This window comes from Pleurodeles waltl, chromosome 4_1 (genome assembly GCF_031143425.1).
Source record: "Pleurodeles waltl isolate 20211129_DDA chromosome 4_1, aPleWal1.hap1.20221129, whole genome shotgun sequence".
Taxonomy (NCBI): Eukaryota; Metazoa; Chordata; class Amphibia; order Caudata; family Salamandridae; genus Pleurodeles; species Pleurodeles waltl.
In genome coordinates this window covers 20696753-20719671 of record NC_090442.1, presented here as the reverse complement: position 1 = coordinate 20719671, position 22919 = coordinate 20696753, and the positions used below count along the sequence as shown (strand labels likewise).

The following is a 22919-nucleotide window of genomic DNA, read 5'->3' as shown; positions in this document are numbered from 1 at the left end:
ATTTTTGATCTGCAATTAATGCATGTCCTAGCCATGTTGATGGTATGATGTCTGTATCCTCTCAGATATATGTGCTTGGGAAACTGTTGTAATGGTACATTTACAATGGGGTTAACGTCCATGTTGTGTCACAGACAGGAGTGTGTTGGCATTGTGTATTATCTGACAGATACCTTAATGCATCACAGTAAGTCATCTGGAATGTAGATCAGCAGTAGCAATGAGGGATATGACAGGTGGGCCAAGATTGTGGGACTACTCTGTGTTCATCTATGCCCTTAATGTGCCATCTTGTTGAAGAGTGCACTGCACATGTGGATTGAGAATTATTTCCTCATGCATCATGTAGTGACTTGCTGTGATGTTAAAATCAAATGTGTTTGCGTTCATGCATTCATCCACATACAGAAACCGTGTTTGGCATGTCCGAGATGTGGGTAGTGATGTTGCAACTCACTGAACAACAGGTTTGAGTGCTACTATCAGTGCTTGCAAGTTCAATGTCTCTACAACATTCAAGATACATATGTGTACTAATGACACACTCACATGATGTCATTGTCATTAGTTTTAGACATTAGTGGTAACTATCCTGTGGTTTACTGCTTCATTGTTGTGTGTATCTTTGATACATTACTCTGACATATTGAACCTGACATCAATGGTGTTCATTTCAGTGACACATGTAGGGCCTCTCTGTGTGATATCAATATAATCTCCTTGACTTGTCTGTACATTTTTGACATGTGTCAGTTTTGACATGGATATTTCCATTGCCACTTCTTAGGGATATTGTGCTTTTGTATCTGAGATAGCTTGATGACATTTGGTTCATCCCAAAATGTTGGTACATCATGAAGGTGCAGAATGGATGTGTCCACAAACTTGTGTATGCCATTTGGGTGGGTACTTTACAAGACGATGCTATTGTTGAGTACAAGTTATCTGTTGTCTGCTGCATGTGGCACAGCATTGAGGATGAAGAAGTCAGCAAGTTGTTTTATGGTTGTGGTATTTGTCAGACTTCATCCATGCTTCTGTAGTAGTCTGATATCTTGATTTTCTTCTGGTTAACTTTGGTAAGTTAAAATGGCATGCATGGATATGTTGTGGCCCATGTATGGGCTGGGGTCTACTTGACCTGATGGTATTTGTTTGTCACTCAAAGTTGTGATTGAAGTGTTATTATGTTCAAGTTATGACCCTATTTCTCTATTTTTTTGAAGCATCAGTACAGGCAGGTGAAGGAGACAGGGCACAACAGAGTGGGGAATCATCTGACCATGGGATCAAGATACCACCGACACAGAGGGACCTAGTGGCCTGGAGGTTGAGGGAAGTGCCACGGGGGAGACCGAGACATCCTCATCACCAGATTTCATCTCTAGTGGCCACTCCCAAGTGGTAGCGGACCCATCGGGGACCACCCACAATACCATCCCTGTCTGCCACCCCCGTTCTAGCACTGCCCTCTCTGTTGCTCCCCACCTAGTTGCCCATGCCCGCTCACCAAAGAGAGTGGGCGCCTCCTTTGCCGCAGGTACCTCCGCCCAGCCCCTATTAGCCCTGCTGCCCTCAGTAAGGAGGCTATTTACCTCCTGAGAAGTATCTCTGTGGGTCAGTCCGCTACTGTGAATGCCATCCAGGGATTGGCAAGTCAACTACAATAGACTAATGCATTCCGGGAAGCCATGCATGGTGCAATGGCTGGCCTATAGTGATCTTTTCAGGATCTGGCCTCCTCACTGGCAGCAGCCAGTCACCCTCCACCTTCCAGTCTAAATCCCCCCTTCCCCTACCTACCCAAAGCACAGAACCAGATACTCAGGCATCCACCTTAACAGATAAAGGTAGCGCACAAAAACACATGCACCACAGGACTCACCACCAGCATGCACACAAACAACATCCGCCTGCAGACACAGCAACAGTCACAACTTTCCCTGACACCCCCACCATCCTCAGCATCACACACACACATCATCAAGCATACCTACAGACACCACAACAGACACAGCCATTACACCCATCCTCCCCACAGACACCACCCCAGCAAACCCTCAGACATCCACCCCAAGCACCACACCCGCAGACACCACAACAACTGACACACCTATCAATCAATCAATCAATCAGAGTTTATAGAGCGCAGCTACTCACCCATTATGGTCTCAAGTCGCTGGCCCGGTAGGTCACCTACATCCACAACATCCACCATACCTGCAGTCACCACCCCAACAGAAACCAACCCACCACAGCATCCCCCAGCACCTCCACCCACCCTAATCCCCAGACACATAAACGCCCTAAATCACTGACTCAACAGACTCACCACACACAAGCATACCTCCCATAAACATACACCCAAGACATCCACACCTACATGTCAGACAACCACTCACTCCCCCAGGATAATACCTGAGGTGCCTGCCTGCCCCCTTGATGCCCCTTCTTGTGGAGGTTACATGGCAGTTAGTAGTCAAGATTGTGCCATCAGTTGTGTGCAGTTGTGGCCTTTGGACATTTCCATTGTTCATAATAAACCCCCCCCCCCCCCCCCCCCCCCCCCGGTTGTATTTTTGGGTACACCTTTGTCCTGCAATTCCCTTTTTAGCTTTATGTTGCATGACTTTGATTTTGTGCCTCCAGTTGTGTGTGTTTGAGCCAGCTTGCTGCTCCATGTGCGGTTGTTTGCAGTATATGAGTCTGTGTGCAGTGCTGTTGTCCCCCAAGAGAAGGGTATGTGTTTTTTGTCTAGATATGTGTGTGTGTAAATGCAATGGTGGTGTGATGGCATTGTGTACGGTTTGGTATGGTAAGTAATTATTTTCGTGTTGTAAGGTGTTAGATTTGTCCCCCTGATCTGGCTTATGTATACATGTGATGTGTGTCAGCTTGAGTTTTGTTAGTTCAGATATGGAGTGTGTTATGTTATGTGTGTTTGCATTTGCCTGTGCCCATTTAGGTGCGAGTCTCTTGCAGCTAGTTCGTGTAGAGGTATGTCCCATGTATGAGTTGTATGTGCTTTGCTGTCTTGCCCTTCCCTATTGTGTAGCAGTTCATGACCTGTGTTTTTTGTATTGTTTGTCCCTGCGATCCATGTAGGGTCATTTCCTGTGTGCGTGTTGTTAGAGGGGCATGTTCAACATGATATGTGTCCCAGTGCAGCCTCCTTCCCCGAATGCTCCTGATGCTCCCATTCCAACTCTACAGGTATTGTTGGTATGGTGCTCTTTATCTATTTGTTTCTCTCTGTCTATTGTGTATGCCACTGTGCTTCCATTGCGATGTGATGTGTGTGTCCATTGCCTAGATTGTGTACTGGTGATGTTGTATATGTTCCATGCCACATCAATAGAATTGTGTGTTGTATGTGTGGACAGTCCCTGGTGGACAGTGTTGAATGTGAGTATGTGATTTGTATTTGTATATGTGTTGTTGTTGCTGTGTGTGACAATGTTGTGTGGCCTTCCATGTGCCTAAGCTGTGTGCCCATGTGTATTTGTGTATTGTTGCAGTGCATTGGGAGTGTGCTGACCAAAGTGGGTGTGTGCTGTGAGTGTGTACATGTCCATGTTGATATATGTTTGTGAGTGTGTGCTGTACGAAAAGTGTAGCTGCTGCTCGTGTTATACCCCCTTCGATGCATGTGCTGACGGTACAAGTTGTTAAAAAAAAATCATGATACAGGTAGGTGCGGTTACTTACGGTTGCTGTCCACGGCAGCATTGATTTTGTTGTCTTTTGGTGAGCAGCGGAAAGATGTTTAGGAATGGCTCCATAATGGCTCCAGACATGTAATGCTCCCTGCAGGTGAGTGTCTCCCTTTATACTGTTCGTTTCCACCTCCTGATATTTAGTGGCTGGACCACCATGGTCAAATTGGCGGTGTGCAACCTTGTGATGAGTCAGTTGTAAACACTGTTCGGGCCGGCCTTTTTGTGCTTCACTGTGACCGTGCCAGTCTGTGCTGGCTCGTCGTGCTAACAGACCGTTGGCAGTCTTCTGTTGGTACGGCTGCCAAACTCGTAATACAGCGGTCCGCTCCCCAAGACCATTGGCGGTCAGCCCGCAATCGCCAACATAGTGGTCACAGGACCGCCAAACTTGCATTGATGGCCTTAATCTTGCAGGCTATACAAGAATCAAGAACAGGCCTACACCAAAATGGGTGAGTTGGGTATGAATTTGCAGTGCTGAGGCAGGGCCTCTGTAAGGTAGGAGAGAGTCTCCAGAGCAGAGGAAAGAATTTTGGAGTTGAAGAGCACTGTTAAAGAACTTCAAACTACAGTAGCACAAGTTACTTTGTTCTTCGAAAATCTCCTGGTGGGAGCAGAAGACAAAGATCGATGTAGCAGGAATAATCTGTGTTGCGAGCGGTTCCTGGAGGAAGCAGGGAGAATATAGAATCAAAGAAGAAAAAAAAGTCACAGCACTATTAATTTAATTTTAAATAAAATCTGCCATTAGTTTAAAGATATTCAATTAAATAACATTTATTTTGGAACAGTTTAAATTAGAAAAGGAAAACATTTCGACTGGAGTAAAACCTATTTTAATTATGCATTCATAATTATAAAAAGTGATATATAGAACTAATTAAAAGTAATTTTATTACAATTTATTTATATTGATTGTTACATTCTTTTTTACACTCTAACAAGGTTCTTAAAATGTTTTATACTTTAATAATAACAGTTTAATGTTCTATTTATTAAATTATATTTATTAATATGTGTAACTATTTAAAATAATTCTATTAATTTAATATAATTATCCTAATGGGTTTTAATTTACTAGCTCTATCAGGGCAAAACGTAGATGCAATTTAGCATTTTCTGAACAGCGACTTCATAGAAATCACTATTTAAGAAATGCAAAATGCAATGTATTAAAATACTGATTTCCTAATACAAAGTAGGAATTGCTATTAGGAAATGGCAATTAGAAAATCCCATGCCATTTGTAACAATGGCCCGGTTTTGCTTTATAGCGTAATTTGGGAAATGCAAAACCATGGATGGCCTTGAGCAAAAGACCCCCAAAATGCACCCCAAATATTGTGGTGCACATGTAGAGCACACATCTGTCCTAGGGGGCATGTGTGTTCTCTGTTGCACTTTAAAAAAATCTTTTTTGGATACTTTTTTTTAAATTGCATATGGTTATCATTGACTAGAAGTCGATGGTAATTGCATTTCCTAAATGCCCAATTCGCTCTTAGGAAATACTTTGTACATCTGAATAGGAATTGCAAATAGGTGATCCCTATTCGCGATTTCCTATTCAGAGGATCACAAATTGTGGTTTCTATAGAGTAGAAATTGCAATTTACGATTCCCTAAAGGGCCTTGTACATCTAAAAAGCCCATTTAGCATTTCTTAACAGCCCAAAATAGCAGTTCGGCCTGTTAAGAAATGCTAAATGGCTTGTACATGTGGCCCTTATTTTCCAGAGTGTTGCGGGGTTAGCAGTTGGCCATGTGGGGATTGGACTTACACCAGCTCTACAATGGAGTTACTTACTAATGTTTTGGGTTTCTTTTGCCTGCAGTAACTTTAGAAGTGCAGTTTGTGAATAGTAACAGGCTTACATTTTTTGTGGGTAAGTGCATACCCACTCTCTCTAAACCCCTCTATAGTCCTCCTTAAACATCTCCGACTTAGTAGTAAATATGCCTCATTTTGTAGCCTCTCTCCTGGTCCCGCCTACATTTACTACCAAGTAGTAAACTTGAATGTGTGAGGATCTCCCCACAGAAAACATAGGAGAGATGGAAGTTTACACTTGTGAACTGCATTTAGTAGTAATAATGCCTCTGCTACAGTCCTTCTTACATTTGCTACCAAGTAGTAAACTTGCATGTTTGAGGATCACCCCACAGGAAGGATGGGACAGATGTAGATGGAGATTTACACTCGTAAGTTTGAAAACTGCATTTTGTAGTACTTCAGCAGTACTATTGTAGTATTACTAAACTGATGGACCTGTCAGCCTTAGGGTGTACTTCCATCACATTTTACCTTCGCTCTGCTGGAATTAGTTTTTGTTGCCACAGGACTCGGTGCAGTTTATTGCTGCTAACCACTGCTAGAGTGCTCACTCCTCTAAACACGATAAAATTGGCTTACAGTCAGTTGCCACATTTAACTTACTTATAAGTCCCTAGTAAGGCGGTGCTACGTGTACTCATGGTCTGTAAATAAAAACTACTAGTGGGCCTGCAGCTCTCATTGCGCCACCCACTTAAGTGGCCCTGTCAAATATGTCTCCTGCTTGCTACTGCAGCCTGTGTACAGTTTTGAACTGCCAATTTGACTTGGCAAAATAACCCCTTTGTCAGGCCTAAGCCTTCCTTTTTAATACATATATGTCACCCCTGAGGTAGGCCATTAACAGCCCTTAGAGCAGGGTACAGTGTATTTAAAAAGTTGGACATGTACTTTTAAGTTTAACATGTCTTGGTAGCGAAAACAATTTAAATACGTTTTTTACTACTCCAAGGCCTACTTCTCTCATGGGACAACATTGGGTTACGTTATTACATTTAATAAGTTATAACCTTTGCTTGTGAACAGGTAGCAATGTCATGTCTGGTCACTAAGGAATTGTAATTTAAAATCCTCTTTAAAGGTAAAGTTGGATTTTAAGTGACAATTCTGAAAATGCCACTTGACATCTCTGAATCTGGGACTAAGGCCAAAGTGGTTTGAGATTTCATTGCCCAAGAATCAAAAGACACAGGGGGTCATTACGACCCTGGCGGTCATGGACCGCCAGGGACGGGGACCGCAGATGCACCGCCAACAGGCTGGCGGTGCAGCCAGGCCTATTCTGACCGCGGCGGTAAAGCCGCGGTCAGAAAAGGGAAACCGGCGGTTTCCCCAGCGCCGCCATGGGGATTCCGACCCCCTTACCGCCAGCCTGGTTCTGGCGGTTTTGACCGCCAGAACCTGGTTGGCGGTAATGGGTGTCGTGGGACCCCTGGGGGCCCCTGCAGTGCCCATGCCAATGGCATGGGCACTGCAGGGGCCCCCTAACAGGGCCCCACCAAGATTTCCAGTGTCTGCATAGCAGACACTGAAAATCGCGACGGGTGCAACTGCACCCGTCGCACCCTTTCCACTCCGCCGGCTCCATTCGGAGCCGGCATCCTCGTGGAAGGGGGTTTCCCGCTGGGCTGGCGGGCGGCCTTCTGGCGGTCGCCCGCCAGCCCAGCGGGAAACTCAGAATTACCGCTGCGGTCTTTTGACCGCGCAGCGGTATTCTGACGGCTGTACTTTGGCGGGCGGCCTCCACCGCCCGCCAAAGTCGTAATGACCCCCACAGACCCTTAACTCTGAAGTTTCCACTGAAGAAATCACAGAAGGTATTAACAGTTGCAGGTGGTGAAACTGCTCGGCTGAAATGAGCTACCAGTCAAATTCTATATAGCTAGTAAATTCCTGCACAAGGCACACCTACTGAAACTATAAAAAGAGGACAAACAGAAGGCATTTTAATCCCTGACAGAGTAGATCATAAAAGGTATATTAGAAGAAGTCTCCATGCAACTCCTACAGAGCGGTCTCTTAGCTAAATATGAAAATAAAAATTCTGATGAATAGAATAGAAACAATTGTAACGTTAATACACAGAGGCCAGAACGGTTTTATGCCCCACCACACTTAAACGCATAACATCAGACAGCCCGATAATGCCCTGGCCCTAGAAGGGCACATTCTACTTTTAACTGATTTTGGAAAGCCAATTTGACAATCTGAATTGGGGTTACTTATTTGTCTTTCTTGAAGTATGTTAAATTCTTTCATGCAGAACTTTTGACGAGGATACAGATAGGACATCACTTGCCCAAACTCATTCCTATTTACAAGAGTACCAGGCAGGGCTGGCAATTGTCCCCCTTCTTTTTGCTCGTGCAAGAGGACTATTGGTTACAATTTGTAAAATGAGACCCCCCCCGAGTTATGCTTTAAGTGAGCAACCAGGGTGAAACATAAGGTATTACTTTATGTTTATGACCTATTTATATATGTGAGTGACCCTAAACTTTGAGGCCCACAAATATTTCAGCCAGTGAATGATTTTGAAACGTCAGTACCCACGAGGAAAGATATCCCATTGGCCCTCTCCACAGGCCGTAGAACCACTGGAGCTATGGCAGCAGTGGCCATGTTGTTAGGCTGAACATGATACCAGGAGGGGATTCATCTTCAGGAGTCTTGTGGTGGTGTTTTGGGATGTCCAGGCCCGTGCCAATTGCATCCCCAAATTCAGGAGCATCTCCCATGCCCGGGCTGTTGGTCTTAGGGGCTCATGATTTGGGCCTGACTGACTATGAGTGTTACACAAGGCTAGCCACACTGATGGGGAAGACCCTAGACTTTGATTTCAAGTATTCTCTATTCATAAATAAGAAAATCACCGAAGAGTTAACAGATTGTGACTGAATGAATCATTCAAGATTTATTTTTGATTGAACGTACATTAATATATATTCCATGAAATAGTTACATCAATAGTACAAAAGAATACATCAATGACAAAAATGCATATTAACATTAGCTAATCAATTCATAAACAGTAGTAGGGAAACAATGAACTGCTGCACCAAAACTACAACTGACATCTAATGTCTAAAAATTAACTCAAAGCAATCCATAGTTAAAAGGCCAATGGTTAAATTAAACTGCAGAAGAATGTACCAGCTGCTTCTTCCAACCTATGGATGACATAAATTGTTAGTCTAATAACGTCAATTTATGACCTAAGCCTCACATACATAGACAATTCCTCTCTAGTTTCAGCATGTTTAATACTTTTGGCCAATTATTACAGAACACTGATGATAGGAGAAAGGTTATTACATATTTAAAGCTCCTCACATTAGCACATTTAAAATCTGTTTCATTTTAAGAGCAACAATACATTGGCAAGAGCAGCTCGGCCAATAGCACTCCTGTTTTCCTGTTACCTGTCACCAGTTTTCCTGTTATCTGTCGCCTCAGAGTCAGAGTGACTGTGCACCTCCTTATTCTGCACATCTGCACTGAAAGCTAGGGACAGAATTCTTATCAATCAATTAACCATTTACATTATTCAAACATCCCCACTGCCACCAGCCCATTTGGAGAAGTCAATCCTCAGTGAACCCCCGCCATGCCATGCAGATAGGTAACCATATGACTAGGAAAAAACTAGTTACTTAACTATTATATCAGTAGTGGGGAACAATTGTAAAGATATACGTAGGCCATATAAATTATATGGTGAAAACATGGGATATATGGAGAATATTTGTTATTATGTGGAGGATAAGCTAGCAAAGTACAATACATGTAAATATTAGGATTGGCAACTATTAATGGGAAAAAGACTGATTATTTTATACAGTATATACTGACATAATGAATAAGGGATGCGTGGTGCCCCTGGGGAAGTTGACAACTAAGCTATGGCTATTAGTTTATATTTTGTTAATTTGGTAGGTAAAAGTAATTAAATAGTTTAGGTACTCAAGAATGCTTGGCGAATTAATGACTAAAATACGCAATGATAGGACACTAGGAAATAGAAATGGAAAGGAGAAAGGGTAGTCTGTTTTCTATGTTTACATTATACGGACGCAGAGGAAAATGTAGTCCGTTATTTGTGTTTACTAATTACGTGGAGTTTAAAGGAAACCGAGTCGGGTGCACTCGGTTTGACAAGAAAAGACACGACGAACTCGCGGACACGGCGTACTCGCAGGAGCTTGATGATACACAGCGTACATAGAGGTGGGATAAGGTTTGGGACTGAGAAGGGAATTGTGGTTTAATGATATTATGGGGCCATAACCTAACTGGCATGTTTATTGTGACAGATACTATTGTACATGTGGCGAGTTGCAGATACTAAAACATACATGGAACCATTACAGGAAAGGAGGTGAGTGGTATACTAAAAAGAAAATAATATTGAGGGGTCGTGAGGTAAAGAGAGCAAGATTCTATACTTACAGGCATACTAAGGTATATATTTTCAGTTCTATTTTTAGTTATAACTGATTCGCGCTATAGTGAAATGCAAGGACGTGATTCGTTGCAGGCGATATAGTTAGGAGAGAAAAGGTTCCCATGGCACTTTATGAATCGTTTTAGGTCAATTAATCTCTAGCTAGGAGAGTTGTAAACAATGTAATTGGATTATTTACATTGAGGGACAGAGAATGGCTGTTCTAAATACATTTAATAGAACTTATTATGTTTGGTACTTTGAGACTAGATTATTTTGATTACAATGATATATAAAGATAGATATTTCAATGTAATATATATTATTTTCCACTATGAGAGTTGCATATTTCCCAATTTTGATCGTTGATTGAATGTTGTAGTGTTGGTATTCTAACATGGAATATATGGTCTAGTTTGTTTTAGGTTATATTACTCTAGACTGTATCACGTTGGGAGGTCCTGAAGAAGTCCAGGGGTACTCCCCGGATGAAACACGTGTTGACGGACATCTGTATAAGTAAGAAAGATGGATAAATGAAGGACATATGGACAATTAAGAGAGATGGTTAAATATCATGGATATGTGAGAGAATATTAGGAACGGGTAAACAAAGAACTTTTGGGAACTTCGATAAATGAATATATGAGTGAATTCATGGAATTTCTACAAAAACAAATTGAAATCTTTGAATTATGAAGGAATAAAAAGCGTTTGGAACTTTGAACTATAACAACCAAAATAAATCTTGAATTTGGACAGCTGATTTCGATTTAGGATTGGATCCGGACTTGATTGTAAAGAAATTAACTATATTGAATTTGGACATCTGATTTTGATTTGATTCGGACTTGATTGTAAAGAAATTAAGTATTATACTCACAAATTATTACTTGGTTTTGAAATATATCAATGGGACACTTTATATTGTGATTGTTAATTTTGTCTGTTTCACGTGTGCCTTCACATTTTCATATGTACTTAACTGTGCTAGTTTTCTGGTGGATACTCTTATCTCCCTGCACGTTCCTCACCTGTAGAAGAATCTCAGGTGCCAGTTTGGATCTGGATACTTCAAGGTACTCACATCACCAGTGAGAGAGAAGGTCTAGTCTGCATGGCTGCTTGAGAAGAGGACATATGGAGAAGCGCTGAAGGTCTGCATACCACACTATCCTTGGCCAATCCAGGCTGATGAGAATGACTTGCCACTCTTAGAGTATCTTCCAAGGAATCAAGGGAAATGTCCCCCCAAGGCTACCAATAATGGACACTGGAGGACACAGAACTGCTGATGTACATCTTCTGAAAAGGCAAGAAAGTTCACCTGAGGAGTAGCCTATTGGTGAAGATGTCCTGGACTACCTCCAGTAGAATACGCCACTTATGATAAGCAAGATAACGTCACCTGCCGCTGTTGGCTCTGACATTCAGAGACCCCGCTAGGTGATTGTTGGTAAGCCAAATCCCTTGGAAGCATGTCCAAGTCCCAATTCTTGCACACAAAGGAGCTAAGACCCTACTCCCTCTTACTTATTGACATAAGGACCAATCTTGGATGGAGGGGAGGAAGGCCTTGAGCACCAGCCAAATTGCCTGCTATTCCAACTGGAGAACCTGTTCTTCCAGAGACCAGGATCCTCTGATCTCCAGATCTTCTAGGCAAGCTCCCCACCCTGAGGTGAGATCATCCATCACTAATGTAGCCACAGCTGAAGGGGGAACGAAAGACGTCCTGCAACTCAGGTTCATCTTGTTCCCCCACTAAACCACTTCTGCTGAAGCACTGGGGGAGATTATGTAACAGTCCAACTGGTTTCCCCCGTATTGTAGCCACTGCCTGCAGAGGCACCCCTTCAGGCTCTTCATGTGCCAAAGTGCATGCAGGACTAGGAGAATGCAGGAACCCATCAGACATAGGAGTCATAGGACCTTAAGAACTGGGACTCCTGCACTGTGTTGGAAGGAGGGAACCAATTTCTGAATGTTGGCTATTCTCTAAGGTGGAGGAAAGGTGTGGAGAATAGTGGTGTCCTGTACTGACCCAATAAACTGGAGTCGTTTGGGGTGCTTCCGGTGGGACTTTGGCTTGTTAATTAAGAAACCCAGGTCAAACAGCAGGGCTACTCTTGACTGTCCATAGCGAGATACTGCCTCCAGCGATCCAACTTTAATTAGCCAGTCAAACATGTATGGAAATACTGGTGTGCCCAACATTCATAGATGGGCTGTAATCACTGTCATCTACTTTGTGAAAACTTGAGGTGACGATGTTAACCTAAATGGGAACACTACAAACTGGTAGTGGATGAAGCTACTACAAAACATAGATGGGACCACAATATCAGATGTGGAAGTGAGCATCCTGCAGGTCAAGTGACACCATCCAAACTCCAGCTTCCAATGCCAGTAACACCTGAGCTAAGGTCTGACTCTTGAACTTTTTCTTTTTGAGGAAGAAGCTAAATTCTCTGATGTCCAGGCTTAGACGCAGAAAGTTGTCCTTCTAGGAAACAAAGAAGCTGGCAGTGTTCCAACTCTACTTGCAACACAGCTCCTTTCTTTATGAGTACTGCCACCTCTTGCTGAGAAAAGGAAGATATATCCAGACCTGGGAGAGGAGTGAAGGCAGGGGTGGACGGGGTTGGCGTCTGTAGGAATGAAAGGGTGTAGCCTCTTTCTACTATTTGGAGGACCCACTGGTCTGAAGTAACAGCCTTCCAGGCTAGGAGAAAGAACATTACCCCCCAACCCACAGGCCTCAAGAAGGTGAGAAAAAGTGAACTAGACCTGCTTTCCTGCTTGTGAAGGGGAGGAGGGGAAGGAAGAGGAGGAGGCTTGCTTGATGGATCCACAGCATTTTTCTCCGGCTCTGCCTCTATACACTTTGACCAGCGGATTTTGCTACTGATGGGATTGGAGAAGGTAAGTCTGACGTCGGTTATAGGACAATTCCTTCAACACGGCAGGAAAATGGTGAAATTGGTGATAATCTGTCATAGGAGGTGGCAGTTGAAGTATCAAGGAGTGGGTTGTAGCATTGCTGGCCTTGAAGTTCTCTAATGCCAAATCCGACAAGGCATGCCCTGTCAAACGGGAGGTCATGAGGCTGGCCTGGACATCAGGGGAGAAGGCAGAAGTGTGTAGCCAGGCGCGCATACGGAAGGAAATAGAAGTACCCACAGCTCCGACTAACAAATCACCAGTGTCCAGTCCAGATTGTATTATGTGGAATGATGCATTCTGACCATCCAGGACCACCTCTTAGAAGTGCACCCTCATTTCCTCTGGCACATGAGGCACAACCATCGGAGCCATATCCCATATGGCATGGGTGTAGCACGCTGGCAGGCAGTATTTAAGAACTTCAATGCCATGCTTTCTGTTGAAAAAATAATTCTTCCCTAGGCATCAAGGCTCTTAAATTCTCTGTCTAAGGGAACTGTTTTGAAGCTCCCAGCCGAATGTCCAGATAAGAATGATGTCTGGATAAATAAGCTTTAGGGTGAGGGATGGGAATAGGAAAATGGAGGGTCTCCTGTGGCAGAGAGCTGGTGGTGTGCCATGAACTTGTTGACTGTTGGGACGGAGTTTGGCTCCTCTCAGGCCGCCAGCACTTGATCCAGTAGGACATCATTAAAGGGCAGTAACGGCTCTGCAATAGGCTCCACCAACAGGGCCTCAGTGAGAACGTTAGCTTTAACTTTCTATAATTGCAGTTAAAACTAACGTTCTCACTGAGGCTGAGGCACTAAAGCTTTACGACCTCAGCTGCCGTCTTTCCCACCAAGTAAAAGGACATAATTTCCGATGGTATGTCCATTTCCATCTCTGGAGAGGTGTCTAATCTGCTTGCAGAAGGCAGGCCAGTAAACTCTTACCCCTGGCCATTGCTACCCAAGATGTATAAATTCAAAGGGTCAGAATCTGAATAGGTCATGGATCTTATTTCTGTATCTTCCTCCAATAGTCTTAGTGCTTCCCTGTGCAGTATGTACAGAGGCGCAACTTCAAGCAATGGTGGCAGAAGCAGGAGTGGTGTAGGGATCAGTAGTGGTGGGGCTGCCATGTAGGAGGCTGAAGCAGATTGGAGTACCTAAGTGCTGGATCAAAGGATGGACAAGTCTCTGTTCATCCAGATGGGATGGAGCAAAATGGCATCAGAGCCAAGGGCATAAACACAGAGAAAGTGTACGACACTTAAGGTCTGAAGGCATGCCTGATGACACCAATGCCCTTGCAAAGACTCCGTACATGCCATTAAGAAATGTTGCCGGGTCAGGACCTGGAGCCTGGAACACAGGTGCAGGTTAAGAACTGCCAGGAGAAAGGGTCCCCGCACCGAAGGATCTAGGAAGTTCAAGGATGGATCCCGTGGAGGTCAAAACAGTTCTGGGTCAGGTGCAGTGTAGTAACTAGAGCGGAGTTGGAGGACATTGAAGTGACTTCTCTTTGGAATGCTTCTTGTGCCTTCTCCTCTTCCCCCAAAAGAGTGGGTTGATGGTGCCCTGTAACAAGGTTGGAAGCTAGATCAGCTGTGCCTCTTGTCCCTTGGCCTGCCCATGAAGAGCCTCGCCTCATGGTCCTTGATGGCATTTGGGTGCTTGGTCTGGCAGTAGTCACAAGACTGGGAGTCGTGGTCCAAACCGAGTCACCAGAGGCAGATGAAGTGGGTATCAGTTATGGACATCTGTCCTTCACAATCCCTATAGTGTTTGACTCCAATCTCTTTGGAGGAGACATGGTACTGCACTTGTGGTAAAATTCCTGTGAAAACCTCAAGACTCTTTAAAAAAGCGATTGCTGGACTTGTACCAAAGATGCAGAACAAAGGGAACAGATGTCTTAGCACTGGGATGAGCCCAATATATGGCTTCAGTGATGTCACTGGATCCCTCCTCTGATGCTGATGCAAAGCCAGGGACACCGCCCAGCAATATGCTAGCCTTGAAGAGTCTGGATCTTGACTGGTGCCTGAGTATTATTCTATGGGTAAGGAATTTGCAGGTAGAATTATCCATCAGAAGTGGTCTCTGTTTAGTCACAGGCGCTGAGACGCTTGATTCTCATTGGTTCACAAAACCTTCAATATGAGAAATATATGTGTTTGCTGGTGTACTTGGAGGTGTGATAATCGTCTAAAGCTCTTCGCACATTCATTTCTATGGTATGGATCTTCCCATGTGTGTTTGCTGATGTCTTTAGAGGTGTGATAACTAACTACATTGCTTCAAATAGTCACTGCATTTGTATGTTTTTCCTCTGTGTGTGTTTGATAATGTCTCACAAGGTATGCTGACCGACTAAAGCTCATCCCACATTCACTACAATGGTATGGTTTTTCCCCAGTGTGTGTTCGCTGATGACATTGTAGGTTTGATAACTGACTAAAGGTCTTTGCACATTCATTGCAATGGTATGGTTTTTCCCCGGTGTGTGTTCGATGATGTCTTTGTAGATCTGATAACTGACAAAAGCTCTTCTTACATTCATTGCAGTGGTACGGTTTTTCCTTTGTGTGTATTCGCTGATGTCTTTGGAGTTGTGATAACCAACTAAAGCTTTTCACACATTCATTGCAGTGGTATGGTTTTTCCCCTGTGTGTGTTTGCTGATGTCTTTGCAGGTGTGATAACCAACTAAAGCTTTTCACACATTTATTGCACTGGTATGTTTCTTCCCCTGTATGTGTTCGCTGATGTACTTGGAGGAGCGATAACCGACTAAAGCTCTTTGCACATTCATTGCAATAATATGGTTTTTCCCCTGTATGTGTTTGCTGATGTCTTTTGAGGTATGATAACTGACTAAATTGCTTCAAACATTCATTGCAACTGTATGGTTTTTCCCCTGTGTGTGTTTGATAATGTCTCTCAAGGTGTGTTGACCGACTAAAGCTTGTCCCACATTCACTACAATGGTATGGTTTTTCCCCATTGTGTGTTCGCTGATGACACTGTAGGTTTGATAACTGACTAAAGGCCTTCACACATTCACTGCACTTGAATGGTTTTTCCCCAGTGTGTGTTTGCTGATGTCTTTGTAGGTGTGATAATTGACAAAAACTCTTCCCACATACATTGCACTTGAATGGTCTTTCTCCTGAGTGTGTTCGCTGATGTATCCTCAGTGTTGAGTAACGACTAAAACTACATCCACATTCATAGCAATCATATGGTTTTTCCCCTGTGTGTGTTTGCTGATGTCTGTGTAGATCTGATAGCTGACAAAAGCTCTTCATACAGTCATTGCAATGGAATGGTTTTTCCCTTGTGTGTCTTTGCTGATGTCTTTGGAGGTGTGATAACCATCTAAAACTTTTCACACATTCATTGCAATTATATGGTTTTTCCCCAGTGTGTGTTTGCTGATGTCTTTGTTGATCTGATAACCGACTAAAGCTCTTCGCACATTCATTGCACTTGAATTTGTTTTCTCCTGTGTGAGTTTGCTGATGATTCCTTAATCTTGAAGATTTGCTAAAACTACTTCCACATTCACTGCAATGGTATAGGTTTTCTCCTGTGTGTGTTTGCTGATGTCTTTGGAGGTGTGATAACTGACTAAATTGCTTCACACATTCATTGCAATGGTATGGCTTTTCCCCAGTGTGTGTTTGATAATGTCTCTCAAGGTGTGATAACTTAGTAAAGCGCTTCCCACATTCACTGCATGTGAATGGCTTTTCTCCTCTGTGTGTTTGCCAATGCTCTTTTAGGAGTGCTAAATGACTAAAGCTTTGCACACATTCAGTGCAATAGAATAGTTTTTCTCCTTTGTGTGTTTGCTGTTCGTCCTTTTGTAGCGATGACAAGCTAAAGTTGTCCCTGCCTGTGTATGATTCTTCTTTCTTGGTTAGTGTCTCTTGGTCGGTGATATGTTTGTCCACTTCCCATGACTCTGTTTCCTGAAGGGCCAACATGGTTCATAAAGCACTTGTATTATTCTCACATTTCCTGGGTGAGTTGGTATTTAGGACATTTTTATTTCCAATTTAAAAGTCAGTTGTTGCACTCAACATATGCCCGGCATCTTTTCGAGTGATTGTGCCTCTTGACTGGATAACAGTTTTTGACACTTGCGGGTAAAGATTATTTTTCCTTCTTATCAGTACAAGGTAATATATTCTCTTGTTGCTGCAGTTGGGCCAGAAAGAGTTTACAACAGACCTAGAGCACTGAATGATGGTTCTTTATCTTTAGTCCGAGCACTGTGGTAACCACATCATACTGATCCCAAAATCAAAGCTGGTGTTGGACACCGGTCTATACAGGAGGTGGTTTGTCTTAATTTTGCAGAGGTCACTTCTTAGTCCTGTGGTGTAAAGGTGCACAACTCAGACTCTTACATTCAATGAATAGCCCTTGACTGCTTCTTCCAGGATCCGTCAGTTTGTGTTCAGGTTCCTCTGTTGCAGACCGCACTGTAGACTGGTCCTCGTTATTTCTGACAGTTGTCTTGCAGAGTTAAAGTATCTTCATTATTCATCATCATTTGTGCATTCAAGACTTTTTTCCTGTTGAATGTAAAGAGATTTAAAATTACAAAATACAATTGTAATAGAATATGAATGCACAATACTTATCTGGTTGTAAACGACAACGCTCTTTTACCATCTTTGAAACCTCGCAAGGTATATTGCACCATATACGGATATTTAACTAAAAGTTATGTTGAACACATCCCATCTTATTTACTTCAGAAAAGGAGGTGATTTATCAGTCTCCACGGAGTGACTTAGTAAAGAAAGGGCAGTCACGGAGCACCACGTGCTACAGGTACAGGGTAAGTAGATGCATATGGACAAGATTTCATTAAAGAACAGATTGTGGAAAAGGAGGGATCAGGATGTGCTGCTGTTTCTTCAGCTTCAGGAAGTATCTACCAAAGGTAACTCTTCAGACAGTATATAACAAAGGTAACTGTAATCAACTTCTGTACTTTCCTGTGACTTTGTTATCAGCTCAAGGGCCAACTCGTCTTTACCCTGCTGTTCTTTAAGTAATCTCTGACACTTTCTGAGCACCCATGGGGTTGGTTCAAGCAATTCTGGTTTCTTCTAACCTGAAAGACTGGAGACATTATTGTATGATGAGGTAGATTTTTTATTGGCGTTAACATCTGTCCATCTCCCTAACTCTAGCGCAACTTGCAGGGCCTGGTTCTGGCCCGCACATGTTATGTAGAGAAGAGATTCTTTAACTCTAGCTAAAGTAGTTAAAGTTCAGACCTCCTTGAAATTCAAGATGCAGCTCTTTCCAGCGCAGGGTTCTCTGTAAAACAGAGTGAGGAGTTCATTGTAATGTCCCGCTTTCACATTACACTCAGAGATAAGGCAAACAAACTTTAATTTATAATGTAATATTCAACCATATCAGTCATTTAGTCCTTATTATGGAGACTCTATGACAACTAATAATTTACCTGATAAATCCCCACAGCTAACAGATGTGTGCACAATATTCCTTATTCTTAAATTTTCTGACTTTCCAGGGTACCTGACGTAGTGGTGCCCGCTTGATGCGTAAGAAGCTACTTTGCAGCCAGATGGGGTTCTGCTAGATTGGGAGGAGGTGCACAGGTAGGTGCTTGTGAGGTACACACAGAGGAGGTGCACAGGTAGGTGCTTATGAGGTACCAACAGAGGAGGTGCCCAGGTAGGTGCTTATGAGGTACAAAACAGAGGAGGTGCACAGGTAGGTGCTTATGAGGAACAAACAGAGGAGGTGCACAGGTAGGTGCTTATGAGGTACAAACAGAGGAGGTGCACAGGTAGGTGCTTATGAGGTACAAACAGAGGAGGTGCACAGGCAGGTGCTTATGAGGTACAAACAAAGGAGGACTTGAGAGTGCGACCCACTTCCTAGTGTTCTGTTCATTCGAGTTAGCTCACGCTTTCGTGAAGAGATGGCAGTCAGATTAATTTAGATAGTCAGAAGAGCAAGCGATGTGCTGTTGGCTCACTTTGAACAAGGCATCCATGTGCGAGGATCTTGGCTGGGGAAGGTTACCCATGAGATTCCAAGAAAGAAACTGGAGTGAGTTGGCAAATGCCAAACATTCAAAACCGGAAAGCATTTTACAGGACGTTGTCATGTGCTTTATATGTTTTCCCATTTTTGTGGCCTGTATTTTATTAATTTATACATTCATTCATAGATTCATTTTTTTATAAATACGTTTTTGTTTTTCATTCACAAGTATAACATGTATTATGTTGATAACGCAACAAAAACTCGTTCATATAATATATACTAGTGATTTAGATATATACTAAGTGTAAGTAGGAGTGCAACAGAATTCATATGCTAATTTTTTAATTTTACATCACAAATCACAAGGTCTGCCTCCTTCCAAGATAAGGTGCAAGGTCTATTTACCCTCGTTGTACAGGCATTTCATCAAAGAGGACATCTTGGGATTTCCGGGAAGAATAAAGCATGTGATTCAGACATCTCAGCCCTGAAGACCATGGACTCCTAGCTCAGCTTGAGTTGATCTGTTACGTCGCAGAGTACGGAATACCAAAAACAGCCACAAAGCGTCCTTGTGTCTGAAGCCACGCTCAGTAGCAGATTGAGAAAATATCTTGTAACGTATGCGTGTCAGGGCCTTCTGAGAATCTCATGAAGGCACTTTCAATGCTGAATAGGTTTAACTGCAAAAAGAAGAGATGATGGACGGGATGCTGAACAATTTCAAAATTTGCCCCAGATCACATATCTCGATCTAAATCCATCGTTTTAGGTCAAGACTTATTTGCACATGGCTGGCGTAGGAAAGTGCCGCTTTCGAAATAGTCACCCCTCGCCCCCAACACACACACACACTTTTTGCCTGGTTTCAGGTGCATTTTTGACTAAAAGTGCACTGTTTCCCTAAAACTGCACAGTTTTACCCAATTGGCAAACCTTTAGCTGCCACTATAAGTCCCTAGTAAATAGTACCCCTGGTACCTAGGGCATGGGGTACGAAAGAAACTAAAGAAAAGCTCCTGACAGCTGCAGCACATATTGTGCCACCCTCAGTGACCCCCTCCCTAAGTGCACACAGTGCTGCTTTCTCAGACAGCATGTCTTGGTGCAAAACCAAATTGAAATTGAAAACACGTTAAGGGGAAAGGGGAAAGGTCCAACAATGCCCCTCTTCTTTAAAATACTTGTGGTTGTTTTGTAGGGTGGGACACCAACTGAGGTAGGACCAAAATTCCTAAAAAAAGAGGACCTGATATGGAGAAGCAGTAGGTTATTCCACCCCTTAGGTGAATAATGAGAACAACATTTTTTAATGATGAAGTGATTTTGTTAATACAGTTAAAACTTTTCATCTATTGGGTAAATACAGCAATATTGATCAAAATTCCTTTATACAGAAGGTTTCATTAAGCATACGACATGTGTCGCCCCTTACATGGCTGTAAGCCTGGGGCGTTCTCAAGGCTGTAGAAGGTAGAAGACATAGCTATTATTATTTACACCTTTGGAGATTGAAATTTTGAAGGAGTGAGACCACCACCTAGTTGTGAGAATATGTAGAAAGGAGAGTGATTTCCCAAAGGAACTGGAAGCTGATATAAGCAACCAGCAAAGTGGGGCCGGCAGTTTGATAGGAAAACTGTCCCAGTGCTCCTTCATGGTCCAAGGACACACCCGTGCGAATTAGTGACCAAGAGATGATGAAAAATGATGCGAAGGTGAACCAAGTGTGATCAGATAAACATTCAAAGTCATGAATACGAGCAGTGCTGTGTTTGTGACAGTTAAATGGTGCTAAGGACAGGAAAGAAAAAGAGAGAGTATGGGGGAAACACCTCTTATTAATAGTCCATAGCAATTGATCCTGTTATGTTATCCAAAACTTTTTTACAACCAGTTATTCCAAACACCGCATGTCCAAATAGGGTGAAGATTCAAATTCATCCTAAACAAATGAAACTAACAATTACACTACATACTTGTATGGAAAGAGGTCAACCTGGATAACTGACTATAAAACACATGTTGTGTAATTCATTTAATGATCATCACCGAGAGACTGAAGTACTATCGTAGTAAGAAACATCTCACTATGCGCAGGTTTCCAAAGCCAAGTGCTGCTAGTTACCAGCAAAGGAAAATAAATGCTCCCATCGTTTGCTAGGTGCTCCGGTAACAGAATACAAGACGCAGAAGGTGTCGCGGGAATGCCTTTGTTTAGAGTATTCTATAAACCGGGTGAAGGAAACATTGGATCCCAGCGAGGGGCTACAGAATGCACTTACTGTCAGGAGCCCAATTCTAAAACGGGTCGGTTCTAGAGGAACATACGATTGCAAAAATTAATCATAGGGCTGGTAAAAAGGCACTCACCGCTCGTTAGTAGCAAGCCGAAAATCGACTCTATTAATCAATGGTGCTAAGTCCCGGGACAGTCAGCATCTGCTTGGGGAGTCAGCGCGCTACATAAGCGCCATACTGGTGGGATCTGCAGTCCCTCATCTCCATCAATTATAGCAAAATGAGCAACGTGCCCACCATACTGGCTTGGTCACCAGGTCATAGACAAAAGAACAAAAACTTGGTCAGTTCTAGATGGGCCAATTTGATAGGGAACACAAAGCTATTAGAGAAAAGATTTGGAAACAGAGTATAATGGGATCAATAAATAGTTGTGCTAGTAAAAATGTCATAAGCTATCATGCAAAAAGGGGGGGGGTCCAAAGCTAGTAAGCAAGAAAGTCCCTAAACCATCTCTATGGCCGAAGAGGGGACGGGCGATTATAGGGACTCGTCCGCCCTGTGTCTAGTCGTCATGATGGGTGCCATATTTGAGAGGTAAAGAGTCTAATTATTATAATGACCGACATGTTGGAGATGTAAAATCGCAATGCTGCATATTAAGCTTAAGAATGGCTGGATGAAGTTATTATAGGGGTCAATCAATCAGTGTTTGTTGAGCGCAGCTACTCACTCAAAAGGGTTTCAAGATGCTGAGGGGGATGAGGGCGTATCGCGTCCATCAGTGTGGAGGTTCTTCAAATAGCCATGTCTTCAGCTCCTTCATGAAGTTGAGGAGGGGTGTAGTCTGTCTGAGGTGGAGCGGTAGGGCGTTCCAGGCTGTGGCGGTGAGGTAGGAGAAAGAGTGTACCCCTGTTCTTGTTTTCCTGATGCGGGGTACTTCGGCGAGAGAGAGCTGGGCTGTGTGTACGGTCCTGTGTGCTACGTGGAAATTGAGTCGCCTGTTCAGGTAGGCTGGTCCAGTGTCGTGGAGGGCTTTGTGTGTGTGGGTGAGGATCTTGAAGGTGATTCTTTTCTCTATGGAAAGCCAGTGTTGTGTGTGCAGGTGCTGAAAGATGTGACAGTGTTGAGGTAGCTCGAGGACCAGTCTAGCGGTGGCGTTCTGGATGTTCTGTAGTTTGCGGGTGAGTTTCTTGTTGATCCTGGTATAGAGCGCGTTGCCGTAGTTCGGTCTGCTGGTAATGAGGGTGTGTGTGACAGTCTTTCTGTGTTCGAGGGGGCGGAGGGTGCGGAAGCAGGTGGATGTGACTGAGTTGATTTGGCGGTCTATGTTGAGTTTGGAGTCCAGGATGATTCCAAGGTTGCAGGCTTGGTTCGTGGGGTTGGGAGGGTTTCCGAGGGTCGTGGCCACCAGGAGTCGTTCCACACGTCGGGTTGAGGGCCCATGATAAGTATTTCTCTTTTGTTTGCGTTGAGTTGTAGGCAGCTGTTTTTCATCCAGTTGGGGACTGCTCTCATACCTTCGCAGAAGTTGTGTCTGGCTGTGTTGGGTTTGTTGGATAGGGAGAGTATGAGTAAGCGTGGTCAGCATAGGAGACAATGTTGAGTCCGTAGTTTTTGACGATGGTGGCTAGAGGGGCCATGTGGATGTTAAACTGCACAGAGAGGAAGAATTGGATCCAGTCGAGGGCCTCGTCTCTGATGCC

General features: G+C 43.4%; 1 protein-coding gene and 1 pseudogene across 3 annotated transcripts in view; one reads left to right on the top strand and one right to left on the bottom strand.

Annotated features, from left to right (window-relative positions):
• The window catches only part of LOC138287267 (zinc finger protein 208-like), a 130383-nt pseudogene that overhangs the window by 37726 nt on the left and 69738 nt on the right, over positions 1-22919 (top strand).
• Positions 8442-22919, bottom strand: part of LOC138287266 (zinc finger protein 84-like) — a 59965-nt gene continuing 45487 nt past the window's right edge. For 2 of the 3 annotated variants that reach the window (XM_069227627.1, XM_069227628.1), the window contains exon 2: positions 8442-17513. In XM_069227627.1, the coding sequence (XP_069083728.1) occupies positions 15228-16919 (1692 nt within the window). In that variant the 5' untranslated portion in view covers positions 16920-17513 and the 3' untranslated portion in view covers positions 8442-15227. Of the gene's footprint in view, positions 17514-19377; positions 19420-22919 lie in introns of those variants that run through there. The other variant, XM_069227629.1, reaches the window with a different exon arrangement.